Source organism: Oncorhynchus clarkii, chromosome 13, assembly GCF_045791955.1.
Source record: "Oncorhynchus clarkii lewisi isolate Uvic-CL-2024 chromosome 13, UVic_Ocla_1.0, whole genome shotgun sequence".
Taxonomy (NCBI): domain Eukaryota; kingdom Metazoa; phylum Chordata; class Actinopteri; order Salmoniformes; family Salmonidae; genus Oncorhynchus; species Oncorhynchus clarkii.
Genome location: NC_092159.1, coordinates 32256444 through 32271160, shown reverse-complemented (window position 1 = coordinate 32271160; position 14717 = coordinate 32256444). Strand labels below are relative to the sequence as shown.

Below are 14717 nucleotides of genomic sequence, written 5' to 3'. Positions count from 1 at the left end.
AGTGTCAGCTAAAGACTTACAGAAATCTCTGGAAGATGCTAACATCTCTGTTGACGAGTCTAGAATACGTAAAACACTAAACAAGAATGGTGTTTATGGGAGGACAACACGGAAGAAGTCACTGCTGTCCAAAAAACAACATTGCTGCACGTCTGAAATTCGCAAAAGAGCACCTGGATGTTCCAGAGTGCTACTGGCAAAATATTCTGTGGACAGATTAAACTACAGTTGAGTTGTTTGTAAGGAACACACAACACTATGTGTGGAGAAAAAAAAGGCACAGCACACCAACATCAAAACGCTCATCATTTGTTTTTCAGCAGGACAATGACCCAACACACCTCAAGGCTGTGTAAGGACTATTTGACCAAGAAGGAGAGTGATGCATCAGATGTACTGGCCTCCAATCACCTGACCTCAACCAAATTGAGATTGTTTGGGATGAGTTGGACCACAGAGTGAAGGAAAAGCAGCCAACAAGCGCTCAGCGTATGTGGGAACTCCAAGACTGTTGGAAAAGCATTCCTCATAAAACTGGTTGAAAGAATGCCAAGAGTGCAAAGCAAAGGGTGGCTACTTTAAAGAATCTCAAATATATTTTCATTTGTTTAACACTTTTTAGGTTACTACATGATTCCATGTGTAATTTCATAGTTTTGATGTCTTCACTACTATTCTACAATGTAGAAAATAGTAAAAATAAAGAAAAACCCTTGAATGAGTAGGTGTGTCCAAACTTCTGAGTTGTGTAGAGTCAGTATAAATGTGTGTGCATGTTATATGTGTGTGAGCAAATGCTCTCACACACACACACACACACACACACACACACACACACACACACACACAAAAAGTATTCAGACCCCTTGACTTTTTACACATTTTGTTACGTTACAACCTTATTCTAAAATGGATTACATAAAAATAGTTCATCAATCTACACACAATACCCTATATTGACAAAGCGAAAGCAGGTTTTTAAAAGTGTTAGCAAATGTATTACAAATAAAAAACATAAATACCTTATTTACATAAGTATTCAGACCCTTTGTTATGAGACTTGAAATTGAGCTCAGGTGCATCATGTTTCCATTGATCATCCTTGAGATGTTTCTACAACTTGATTTAAGTCCACCTGTGGTACATTCAATTAATTGGACATGATTTGGAAAGGCACACACCTGTCTATATAAGGTCTCTCAGTTGACAGTGCATGTCAGAGCAATACCAAGCCATGAGGTCAAAGGAATTGTCTGTAGAGTTCCGAGACAGGATTGTGTCGAGAAACCGATCTAGGGAAGGGTACCAAAACATTTCTGCAGCATTGAAGGTCCCAAAGAACACAGTGGCCTCAAACATTCTTAAATAGAAGAAGTTTGGAACCACCAACACTCCTAGAGTTGGCCGCCAGGCCAAACTGAGCAATCCGGGTAGAAGGGCCTTGGTCAGTGAGGTGACCAATAACCCTCATGGTCACTCTGACAGAGCTCCAGAGTTCCTCTGTGGAGATGGGAGAACATTCCAGAAGGACAACCATCTCTGCAGCACTCTACCAATCAGGCCTTTATGGCAGAGTGGCCAGAAGAGAAGCCACTCCTCAGTAAAAAGGCACATGACAGTTTGCTTGGAGTTTGCCAAAAGGCACCTAAAAGACTCTGACCATGAGAAACAAGATTCTCTGGTCTGATAAAACCAGATTGAACTCTTTGGCCGGAATGCCAAGTGTTTTCAGCAGCAGAGACTGGGAAACTTGTCAGGATGAAGGGAAAGATGAAAGGAGCAAAGTACAGAGAGATCATTGGTGAAAACCGGCTCCAGAGCGCTCAGGACCTCAGACAGGGGCAAAGGTTCACCTTCCAACAGGACAACAACGCTAAGCACAAAGCCAAGACAACACATGAGCGGCTTCGGGACTAGTCTCTGAATGTTCTTGAATGGCCCAGCCATAGCCAGGAATTCAACCCGATCGAACATCTCTGAAGAGACCTGAGAATAGCTGTGCAGCGACGCTCCCCATCCAACCTTACAGAGCTTGAGAGGATCTGCAGAGAAGAATGGGAGAAACTCCCCAAATACAGGTGTGTCAAGCTTGTAGAGTCCTACCCAAAAAGACTGACATGCCAAGTAAAAATATCTGGGATATCTGTACTTTATTTTACTATTCATATATTTTCCAACTTTTACTTCACTACATTCCTAAAGAAAATAAATGTACTTTTTACATACATTTTCCTAGACACCCTAAAGTACTATATTTTGACAGGAAAATGGTCAAATTCACACTTATCAAGAGTATAATCCTGGTCATCCCTACTGCCTCTGATCTGGTGGACTCACTAAACACAAATGCTTTGTTTGTAAATTATGTCTGCGTGATGGAGTGTGCCTCTGGCTATCCGTCAATAAAAAACATAAAAATAAGAATTGTGCCGTCTGGTTTGCTTATATACGGAATTTGAAATGGTTTATACTTTTACTTTTGATACTTAAGTATCAAACACACTGATACTGAAGTGTGTTGGAGGGCCAGTTGGAGGCACTCTTTCCTCTGGTCTAAATAACATCCCAATGCCCCAGGGTAGTGATTGAGGACACTGCCCTGTGTAGGGTGCCGTCTTTCGGATGGGATGTTAAACGGGTGTCCTGACTTTCTGAGGTCATTAAAGATCCCATGGCACTTATCGTAAGAGTAGGGGTGTGAACCCCGGTGTCCTAACTAAATTCCCAATCTGGCCCTCAAACCATCACGGTCACCTAATAATCCCCAGTATACAATTGGCTCATTAATCCCCCTTCTCTCCCCTGTAACTATTCCCCAGGTCGTTGCTGCAAATAAGAACGTGTTCCCAGTCAATTTACCTGGTAAAATAAAGGATAAATAAAAAAATATAAATACATTTTAAAAAGTATATATTTAAAACCAAATACTTTTAGACTTTTACTCAAGTAGTATTTTACTGGGTCATTTTCTGTGGTATCAAGTATGACAATTGAGTAATTTTTCCACCACTGCTGCTATGTACCATAGAGGTCAATGGTCAAAGTTCTGTTGACCTGAACATTCCGAAAATGTGTCTGAATCTCTAAGCTTTCCAATGATATAAGATTAAAGAGAACAAGTGAGCAATACTGATATTGTTTGTCATAGGGTAAAATCCTTATGGGAAAAATTTATGGGACAGAGGGATGAAAGATAACACGCAGAAAGCTACCATTGCTATCACACATTTTCTAACTCTTGGGACATTGACCTTCAAAAAAATCACTATGAGACATCGCCCTCCCAAGTGAACCCGACCGACCCTCCTGGCTCATGGACTATATGGATTCTTGATTAAAATTTATGGGAAAAGAGAAGCGTAGATCCATGCAAATTGTAATGCAGATAGTCAGGACAGAGAGATAAGAGAGAAAGTGTGTTGTCCCTCCACTGCTGTCTCCTGGGTGGGAGTAGGGTGTGTGTCCAGGCATGAGGTGCATCGTACAGGAAGCACCTTTTTCCCCTTTTCAAATTACCCTGGGCAACACAGACACACTTTTCCTCAAAAGGCTGGTTTCCCTTGGCTTATTTGAAATCAGTGGCACACAGACGGTTGAAAACTAAAAAGGAAAATAGTGGCCTAAATTTACACCCTACTCTTTATTCGGGGGAGGAAGTTTACACAGGGGTGTGAGCTGGACAGTCCACCCATAAGAGGAATGTTCTCTTCTGGCTTTGTATTGTGCTGCATTAACCTTGGACCAGTGTTTCTTTAACTCCAGTCCTTCACTACTCCCCAACAGCACAAACGTTTGGTGTAGCCCAGGACAAGCACACCTGAACCAACTCGTCAACTAATCATCAAGCATTTGGGTGAGTTGAATCGGGTGTGCTTCAACAAAAATGTGTACAGTTTGGGGGTACTCACTTACCACAGTTGAGAAACACTGCTCTAGACATCCAGAGACAAACAAGATGAAACTCAAACTTGTGTAAGAGTTCAGAAAGGCTTCCGTGCTACACAAAGGAAAACGTGTGTTTTTAAGAAGATTTTATACAAACACCTGTATGTTTGCATGACATTGAATAACAATGCATAGAAACAGAACAAATTCAAAAGCGCTTTGGCCTAAATGTTTTGCTCCCCAGATCCACTTGAATTTGGTGATTTATTTCCCCAAAATGACATCATTACTTTTAATTAATGAAGAGCTTATTAGTCCAATCGCAGCCTTGTATCTGGTTAGGTACAATGGCACCAGTCAGTAGAGAAGAATACAGATCCCATGGTCTAACAACTGCTGTGTGTGCTGGGTCATTCAGCCTTTCTTAAGAGCGATTCCTCGCGAAACCCAGACAAAGAAAGAACATGATTTTTTACATTTTCACAAAATATAGTCCATAAAAGTGTCCTTTGGTTGAAGGATTGTTGACATGTGTCTAAAAGCATAATTGAGAAATATTGAATACAAGTTGGCATTTTTCTGATATTTTGGCCTTATCCAGGCCTCCTTTAAGACTCCATAGTGTTTCATCTGTAGATGCTACTAAACAAACATTGGTGTCATATGAAGTTTTATCCCTTTCTCTAATATGAGTAGTATTTTGGTTTCAATCACTTTTTCATACATTCTTGAAAAATATAAACAAATATTAAATTTAAAAAATCTAAACATGAATATAGAAATGTTTGATTTGCATTTAAAAAAAAAATATATACACACAAACACATATATATATATATACACATACATACATACATACATACACACACACACATACATATATACAGTGCCTTGCGAAAGTATTCGGCCCCCTTGAACTTTGCGACCTTTTGCCACATTTCAGGCTTCAAACATAAAGATATAAAACTGTATTTTTTTGTGAAGAATCAACAACAAGTGGGACACAATCATGAAGTGGAACAACATTTATTGGATATTTCAAACTTTTTTAACAAATCAAAAACTGAAAAATTGGGCGTGCAAAATTATTCAGCCCCCTTAAGTTAATACTTTGTAGCGCCACCTTTTGCTGCGATTACAGCTGTAAGTCGCTTGGGGTATGTCTCTATCAGTTTTGCACATCGAGAGACTGAAATTATTTCCCATTCCTCCTTGCAAAACAGCTCGAGCTCAGTGAGGTTGGATGGAGAGCATTTGTGAACAGCAGTTTTCAGTTCTTTCCACAGATTCTCGATTGGATTCAGGTCTGGACTTTGACTTGGCCATTCTGGATATGTTTATTTTTGAACCATTCCATTGTAGATTTTGCTTTATGTTTTGGATCATTGTCTTGTTGGAAGACAAATCTCCGTCCCAGTCTCAGGTCTTTTGCAGACTCCATCAGGTTCTTCCAGAATGGTCCTGTATTTGGCTCCATCCATCTTCCCATCAATTTTAATCATCTTCCCTGTCCCTGCTGCAGAAAAGCAGGACCAAACCATGATGCTGCCACCACCATGTTTGACAGTGGGGATGGTGTGTTCAGCTGTGTTGCTTTTACGCCAAACATAACATTTTGCATTGTTGCCAAAAAGTTACATTTTGGTTTCATCTGACCAGAGCACCTTCTTCCACATGTTTGGTGTGTCTCCCAGGTGGCTTGTGGCAAACTTTAAACAACACTTTTTATGGATATCTTTAAGAAATGGCTTTCTTCTTGCCACTCTTCCATAAAGGCCAGATTTGTGCAATATACGACTGATTGTTGTCCTATGGACAGAGTCTCCCACCTCAGCTGTAGATCTCTGCAGTTTATCCAGAGTGATCATGGGCCTCTTGGCTGCATCTCTGATCAGTCTTCTCCTTGTATGAGCTGAAAGTTTAGAGGGACGGCCAGGTCTTGGTAGATTTGCAGTGGTCTGATACTCCTTCCATTTCAATATTATCGCTTGCACAGTGCTCCTTGGGATGTTTAAAGCTTGGGAAATCTTTTTGTATCCAAATCCGGCTTTAAACTTCTTCACAACAGTATCTCGGACCTGCCTGGTGTGTTCCTTGTTCTTCATGATGCTCTCTGCGCTTTTAACGGACCTCTGAGACTATCACAGTGCAGGTGCATTTATACGGAGACTTGATTACACACAGGTGGATTGTATTTATCATCATTAGTCATTTAGGTCAACATTGGATCATTCAGAGATCCTCACTGAACTTCTGGAGAGAGTTTGCTGCACTGAAAGTAAAGGGGCTGAATAATTTTGCACGCCCAATTTTTCAGTTTTTGATTTGTTAAAAAAGTTTGAAATATCCAATAAATGTCGTTCCACTTCATGATTGTGTCCCACTTGTTGTTGATTCTTCACAAAAAAATACAGTTTTATATCTTTATGTTTGAAGCCTGAAATGTGGCAAAAGGTCGCAAAGTTCAAGGGGGCCGAATACTTTTGCAAGGCACTGTATATACATATATACATACATATATATATATATATACACACACACACACACACACATATATACATACACACACATATGTATATATTGTTGAGCATAATATAGCCTATTCTACGGGCATATCAGTTCCAGAGGGGATCTCTGATATTACCAACAGTAAAAGTGAACATTTATTAAAAATGGTCACCCTCTGCTGGTGATATGTAGGATGTGCAATGATTCAAGTAAAAGGAGGGCTGTGATTGGTTACATTGCCTACTATGCCAATTTCTCTGAATAAAATGGGCCATAACTTTAAAACTAGTAGAGATCCCAGTCTGGAACTTTGATATTCCTGTAGAGCCTATTATGTTCCACAATATATTGAAAAATTAGCCAAATCAAAAAAGTTATATTTTCAATATTCATGTTTACATTTTTATATTTCAATATTCATAAATTATTATTATTTTTTACTATTAAAATACTACTCCTATTACAGAGCAAGTGGTAAAGCTTCATATGACATACATTTTTGCTTTGTAGCACCTACAGATGAAACATTATAGAGTCTTAAAGGCGGCCTGGGTAAGGCCAAAATGTGATAAATATATATGTCAACAATTCTTCCTCTAAAATAACTATATTATGGATTACATTTCATGAACTTTCCAAAAGTAATGGATTTTTTTGTTGTTTGGCTTTAGTGAGGAATCACTAAAGGAGTTCAGGTGCCACTGAAGTCTGCAAAGTGATTACCTCAACAACACTAATGGCTAGCTCACCAACACTCCACAAAGGGCTGTGAGGGAAAGGGGGGAAGTTTAGTATTTTATAACATGATGCTAGACGGTTCATGACCCTGAAAGTAGTCTATGGGCCCAGAGAAACTGTAATCCATGGGTTGGTTCTCTTTAAACAGCTACACACAAGGTGAGGATACTGAACTTCCCCTTTAAACACTAAACAGGCAGGAAAGATCTGATACTACCGGTCACTTACAAAATGGCGAAGTGAAGATAAATAGGCTTCGTCCTCTTGTTTTTTTTGTTCTTTATCAGTTCTCGCTGTGTTATCTGGAGCTAAACTGACACTGAAACAAAACAGGTCATCACATCCCGCGCTCTGACGTCAAGTGTGGCCAAATATTTACAAGCCGTGTGAAAACAGCTATAAATGGATGCGGGGATGACGAAAGTGGGGGGAAGAAAAAGGCCTTCCACTATCTTGTCTTTTATGTTTAGGCATAAACTGCGTTTGTGCCAAGCTCAAGGTTTGGTGTGTAGAACAACAAGGTGATAACAGGAACAGGCACTCCAGGCACTGGGCAAGTGCATATTACATAAACACAAACAATGGAGGTGTACAATGGTGGGAACACGTGAGTAAGAGACCAGGCCCTAATAGTTAGGATTTTTTTTTAAAAGATACAGAAAATATCTAGGTTTCTTGGCATTCGCTTTCCTGTCCAGTTCTCTCATTTCAAAGAAATTAAACGTGGAGAGGGAGCCATTTGAGATGTGACCCATGTCTACTTCCTGCTCCCTGTAGCCCTTTACACTCGTACCTGTATACGGGTTGAAAATGGCATATTTGGGCACTGGTAAGCGCCTAAATTGGAACACCGTGGCTATACAATAACATGCAGTGTCAACGTTTATGATCACTATGTTTGATGTACAATTACAAGATGACATGGTGTCATACCCTAGGTTGTTCTGAACAGAATGAGCATGTTTGTCTCGTTGGATTCTGAACTTTGAACATTGAGATATTAAAGACATGATAGATCAGACGCATAGTATATAAAGGAGCGAGATCTGTAGAAAGACAGTGGCTGTGGAATGTGCTGGGTGGACAGGAGGAGATCAAAATATTGCTATAGGGGAAGCAGGTGGACATCTGTGGATTAGGCAAAGGAGGGGTTGAGGTCAGGAGGTCAGGTCAGATCCCCTGAAGGGAATAATAAGGGTTTACTACCCTCTTCCTGTGGAACCATAAGATGTAAGGATTGTAGAGAAGGAGGAGTGCCTTAAGTGGGATATTAAACTTGGTTAAGCTTCTCTAGTGTGCGTGAGTTATTTACTCTGAAAAATTAGAACCTAACGGTCTAAAGCATGACTCCTTTTCTATGCGCACCAAAATTACGATCTGTTTCTCTGAATTGCCCCGTGAAAGCCTAACACCGTAAGATAGCATTTCATAACTTAGCTAGTCATGTTGGCAATAGAACAAGCTTTCAGGATGCCCAGCTGACTCAGACTGCAATTTATAAAATGGGCTGTTTTTGGATTGCATGAACAACAGTAATTGTGTGATGGTGGCGATGCAGGTCTGTGTTACAAACAAAACAACTACAAGTGTGCTTGCTCTTGTCGCTTAACAGCTCAGCTAGGAGAACGCAAAAAAAATCATGTTATAGTTGAAGACTCTTCTTCGAGTCATTAAAGTGCATTGAAATTACGCAGGAACTCTGCACACCAGTTGGTCCTCTCACTCAAACTATTTTTTTTGTCTTATGTTGCACCTACCTCACATTTTCCAGGAATATTGTTATCATGTTACTGAATGTATCCAGAGTATTTTCAGATTCCCTTATCAACAAATGCGGCGAAAAGTACAGTAAAGGTAAAACGCACATAAAATCAACAGTGTAATGTTCGGATTCAGCCTTGTGAAAGGTGAACTGTCGTATCCTCAACTTTGGTCAAATAATGTTCCCATAATCTCCAAACTGTTCCCTTTCAATTGCTACTATGCTTATGCATTTCATATTTCTTCTGTAAAAAAAACATTTCAATTTAGCCCTATCCATTTAGGCCAAATCGCACGACTGTAAAGGGTTAAACCTTTAAACCGGTTGTTGAACACCAAATTTGACTCCTACAGACTACTTTTTCACAGGATTCTCCTCCTCTCTAAAACCAAAACCCTGCCCCTTCCCCTTGTTCTACGATAGGAAAGGGTCTGCAAGATGTTCTCTACTAGGATTTAGCAACTACTGTTATTCCACACATCTGAGGGAGTTATTTGTATAGCCTACTGTACGGAAAAGGCATGCATTTCAACAGGTCAACATAGGAAACCTTTTGCTGTGTCATGCTTTTTCTCACCTGCATACATGTGGAAGGTGAGCCTTTCGATGAGCTTGAGCACTGTACCCGCCTTGATGATGGGGATGCCCGACTTGGACTGCACGTTCTCCTCGAACACCACGTTCTCCTCAGAGTCGGGCGTGGCGAACCGGTAAAGCTCCGCCCCGGGCAGCCTCATTTGCTCCTCCTTCTCCTCCTGTAGCATGGCCGAGTCCAGCATACGCTCCAGCGTCGAGCGGTACTGCAGTGAGATGAGCGCCGCCATCCAGCCATTCTTGTCCTCGGCCGACTTGGCGGCGAACACCACGCTGTTGCCATCTTTGAGGATGATCTCAAAGGCGTGCCGGTACTCGCCCTCCTTGTCGTCCTTGTCATTGATCTGAACCTTGCGCATTAAGAACTTCTCCTTGAGGCGGTACTCGGCGGTGGACGAGGCGCCAGGCAAGCGCGGCTGACCGTGGTTGGACTTGCAGCAGATCATCAGGCCGTCGAAGAGGAAGATGTGCCGTTCGTGCTTGGCGCCCACGCGTGTCAGCGTCCCCTCCATGATGAATTCGTTGCAGCACTGGCCAATGTCCTTGCCCTCCCAGCCGTCAATGTTCTTCTGGATCTCGTTCATCTTCTTGATGGCCAGGTGCTTGCCCTTCATCTGCTGGCTGTAGAAGCGGCAAGCTGACTCGCTGGTGCCGCCGTACAGTTTGAGGAGAGAGAGAAAGAAAAGATGAGATAAAATGACAAAAAAGTTGAATGTAAGAGAAAGAATGTGAGAAAAAAAAGGAAAGCGGGGGAGAAGAGAGGAAGGGAAATGTGGGTCTGATGTTCACAGCCCATTGACAATGGAAAACAAGTCAACAAAGCCAGCGAGACTGAGATTGAGTGGATGGTCAGTGTGGGTGGCTAAAGCAGCGGTACAACTAAACCTGGTCCAGGAGGGGGTTCCTACAAATAACATCTCATTAACAAAACACTGGGTGCGACTGAAGCGACGTGACTGGCATCCCCACCCATAACTAAACTCAGCAAAAAAAGAAACATCCTCTCACTGTCAACTGGGTTTATTTTCAGAAAATGTGTATATATTTGCATGAAAATAAGATTCAACAACTGAGACATAAACTGAACAAGAGACGTGACTAACAGAAATTGAATAATGTGTCCCTAAACAAAGGGGGGGGGGGGGGGGGGGGGGGTCAAAATCAAAAGAAACAGTCAGTATACGGTGTGGCCACCAGCTGCATTAAGTACTGCAGTGCATCTCCTCCATGGACTGTACCAGATTTGCCAGTTCTTGCTGTGAGATGTTACCCCACTCTTCCACCAAGGCACTTGCAAGTTCCCTGACATTTCCTAGACCTCACCCTCCGATCCAACAGGTCCCAGACATGCTCATTGGGATTGAAGTCCAGGCACTTCGTTGGCCACGGCAGCACACTGACGTTCCTGTCTTGCAGGAAATCACACACAGAACGAGCAGTATGGCTGGTGGCATTGGGTCATATCAGGATGAGCCTGCAGGAAGGGTACCACATGAGGGAGGAGGATGTCTTCCCTGTGACGACCACCGTTGAGATTGCCTGCAATGACACAAGCTCAGTCCGATGATGCTGTGACACCGCCCCAGACCATGACGGACCCTAAACCTCCAAATCGATCCCGCTCCAGAGTACAGTCCTCGGTGTAACGCTCATTCCTTCTACGATAAACGCAAATACGACCATCACCCCTGGCAAGACAAAACCGTGACTCGTCAGTGACAAGCACTTTTTTTCAGTCCTGTCTGGTCCAGCGACGGTGGGTTTGTGCCCATAGGCAACATTGTTGCCGGTGATGTCTGGTGGGGACCTGCCTTACTACAGGCCTACAATCCCTCAGTCCAGCCTCTCTCAGCCTATTGCGGACAGTCTGAGCACTGATGGAGGGACTGTGCATTCTGGTGTAACTCGGGCAGTTGTTGTTGTCATCCTGTACCTATCCCGCAGGTGTGATGTTCGGATGTACCAGTTCTGTGCAGGTGTTGTTACACGTGGTCTGCCACTGCGAGGACGACCAGTTGTCTATCCTGTCTCCCTGTAGCACGGTCTTAGGTGTCACACAGTACAGACATTGCAAACATGGGAAACAGTGTTTAAACCCTTTACAATGAAGATCTATGAAATTAATTGGATTTTAATGGATTCTCTTCTTTTGCTGAGTTTATAATCCTGACCCTAACCTTAAAGTAAAATTCCACCCAAAAACTATCTTTTAGTTTTTGTTTCATTAGTCCCCATTGTTGATAAATGTTTTGCATGTCAGCAATCCAACAAAGGACTAATTAAATAAATTCTAAAAGATAGTTTTTGGATGGGAGTTTTCCTTTAACCACACCAATAACCCTAAACTTAACCTAACCAGAACCCATTAGGTAATTCAACATCAGTTTGCTGGTCAGTCATGTCCCTTCAGTTTACACCCAGCAGGCCAATTGACTAAACTTCCTCACCATTCCGGCAGTTCAACAAAACGGTACCGAGGAAGGGCCCACACCCGTGGTTAACAGGGTGCCTTGGAGGACCAAATGAGAAAGTGCATAAGAATAGAATGAGTCTAAAAGAATAAAGAGCATCGGATTATTTTTATTTGAGCCAGACAGTATTTAAATATTGTTTTGGTTCATCTACCATTAACATGGTCTATGGTATGACTATCATATTCAAAATGAGTTATTTTAGGACCACAATCTCTTTATTCTTATATTATACCAATGTCTATTTAAAGTATTTATTCATTACTAAGGACCATGCCCCCTGTAATAATTAGGTCATGTGAGGAGTAAGTTTAAAACTCTTTCAGCAATTCGATACAAAAAGACTGGTTTGAGTGAAAACCTGCACATACGGTACTCTTTCAAAACCAGAATGACAAAACTTAAGTAAGCAGAAGAGGAGAAAACTCTGCGGCACACCAGAACCAGAATCTCACCTCTACTGCTCATGACAAATCAGCTGAGCAATAATTCCAATGATCACTTCTAAAACCACCTACTTAGAATAATCGAACAGCATTGCGCCACTGGGGCTTGATTTCAGATATCCCAATTTTCTTTTTTTGGGGGGGGGCTAAAGATTTGTTGGTGGTTCTACAAATTGATTGAGTGAGAGGGTGATAGGAAAAAAATCAACAAGGATTTAACACCCGCTAGTACAGTGCGTCTGAACTAAAACTACTTGTAAACAATCGAGGGAGGGCTTACTTTGTTTTTCGTGGACGCACGACGACTCGCATCAGCACTCCTGAGAGGAGGGGGAGGCAGGCGAAGCCAACTCACGCGCCTGTCTTCATACCAGCACCTCAAAAGTACAGGAGGAATTTCACCCGGCCCGAATTAGCTTCGCAGAGAGACAAGGGGCACCTCTGAAGGGCAAGGGATAGACTACACACAAAATTCACCCCAGAAACTACAATTTCCATTTCCCAGTCCATTAAGTGTGAAACTCTAAAAACTATACACAGAAAGAAACTGTCAAAACTTTGCCTACTCTCAAATATGATCAAAGAGGTCAAGTGCATTTACATTCATCTTTAAACGAGCAGTCTTGCAATGAAATTAATCAAGTAGTTAATTAAAGCAAAAAATTATAATGAGCATCATTATCAAACCATCATTTATCCCAGGCAGCGATGGACCTTGCCAGAGCATTGGCGACTAAGAGCTTATTACGTTTTTCCTAATGAACAGCAAGGTTGCGAAAGAGCAAACATAATTCAAATGGCTGTGACAGAGCTCTTGGGTTGTTCTTTGTTCTGGCTCTCGAAATACAAAGACCCCTAGAGACAGGAAAGGTGTAGCGAAACGGCCAAAGTCAATAAAGGTAACCCTTGTGGGGTACCCCAACTCAGTGTGTCCTCTAGAACTGTCCATTTTAGCCTCCTACGTGTGTCACCATCCCCACGTTCCCGCCAAAGTATGGGGTGCAAAGACATACCGTAAGATAAGCCATCCTTTCCCCATGAAAAATAAACAAAAAAACAACTAAAAAGAACAGCAAAGGGGTAATCTTTTTCTCGTTTATAACCTGTGTCCTCCACTCAAGTAAAGAACGAGCGACAACCGCATGTAACCAAAAAAAACACCCTGTTTTCTTCACCAATACAAAAGGAGGGATGGAGATAAAAATGGTCCGCACGGTTTGGATGCTAAAGTCCACTGTTGAAAGCAAGGGAATTCTCCCCCCCCCTTTCAAATTCGATCACTTTTTTTCCCCCTCAAAGCCGGGAACAATAACACCAGAACAGGACAGCCCAATTCCTGACACAACTTCCCTCCGACAACACAGTGGCGAGCCCCCCTCCAACCCCCCCCCCCCACAAGTCTATTTTAGGTCCAGAGGGAAACTCAGAACTGAGCTTAGGGTGGGGGGTGTGCAGAGGATGGGAGGAGTACACCAATGAGGCAGTAGTATGAATTGCTGTGTGTGTGTTAGTGTGGGTGTCTATTGTGAGGTGTGTATTGTGCTGTGCAAGTGTTAACGCCTCGGAGTATATATAGTGCACATATGAGACATATCCATCTTTTGGTGCTTGTCTGGTCTGTGCCATTGTGTGTGTGAGTTATCTTCCCATATCTTGCTTGTGGATTTCTATTACTGTGTGTGCATATGTACTGTGTGTGTCAGAGCTAGCTTTGTATCTTCTTGGGTAAAGAGAACCAGGTGTGGATGGACCAGGAGGGGTTGTAAATTGGCGCTCCTCTGCCTACCTCAGCCTCCTCTTGGCCATGTTCTTGGAGCAGATCCTCTCCATGCTACTCTGCAGATTGAGCAGCGCCGTGATGGCCTGCTTCAGACACTCCTTGTCCTCCTCGTCCTCACTTTTCTCCTCTAGTTGCTGTGGAAAGGAGGGGCGAAGAGGGGATGGGGCAGAGAAAGAGGGGTAGAGAATAAAATGTTGGATCAGGTGGTTTCGCTGGTAGGGGGAGTCTAGAGAAGGATCATGATGCGGTATAAGGCCAAACTCATGAGCGAGATTACGGCTGAGGGAGAAAAAAAAATCCCTTCCTCTCCGTCATTCTCTCATTCCCAACCCCCTCAACTCCAGTGTTTCCCCTTAATTCGTACTTTCTTGAGCGACTACCAAGGATTGGTCCAACATTACCAACATTGTCTCGCCCTCCTTTATATATACACAGTCGTGGCCAAAAGTTGAGAATGACACAAATATTAATTTCCACAAAGTTTGCTGCTTCAGTGTCTTTAGATATTTTAGTCAGATGTTACTATGGAATAC

At 42.3% G+C, this 14717-nt stretch overlaps 1 protein-coding gene across 5 annotated transcripts in view; it reads right to left on the bottom strand.

The window, feature by feature from the left end:
* The window catches only part of LOC139364533 (son of sevenless homolog 1-like), an 80395-nt gene that overhangs the window by 26153 nt on the left and 39525 nt on the right, over positions 1–14717 (bottom strand). For all 5 annotated transcript variants that reach the window (XM_071101333.1, XM_071101332.1, XM_071101331.1 and 2 more), the window contains exons 9-10: positions 14191–14318; positions 9471–10132 (exon numbers count right to left, since the gene is read on the bottom strand). In XM_071101333.1, coding sequence (XP_070957434.1) covers positions 9471–10132; positions 14191–14318 — 790 coding nt within the window. The remainder of the gene's footprint in view (positions 1–9470; positions 10133–14190; positions 14319–14717) is intronic.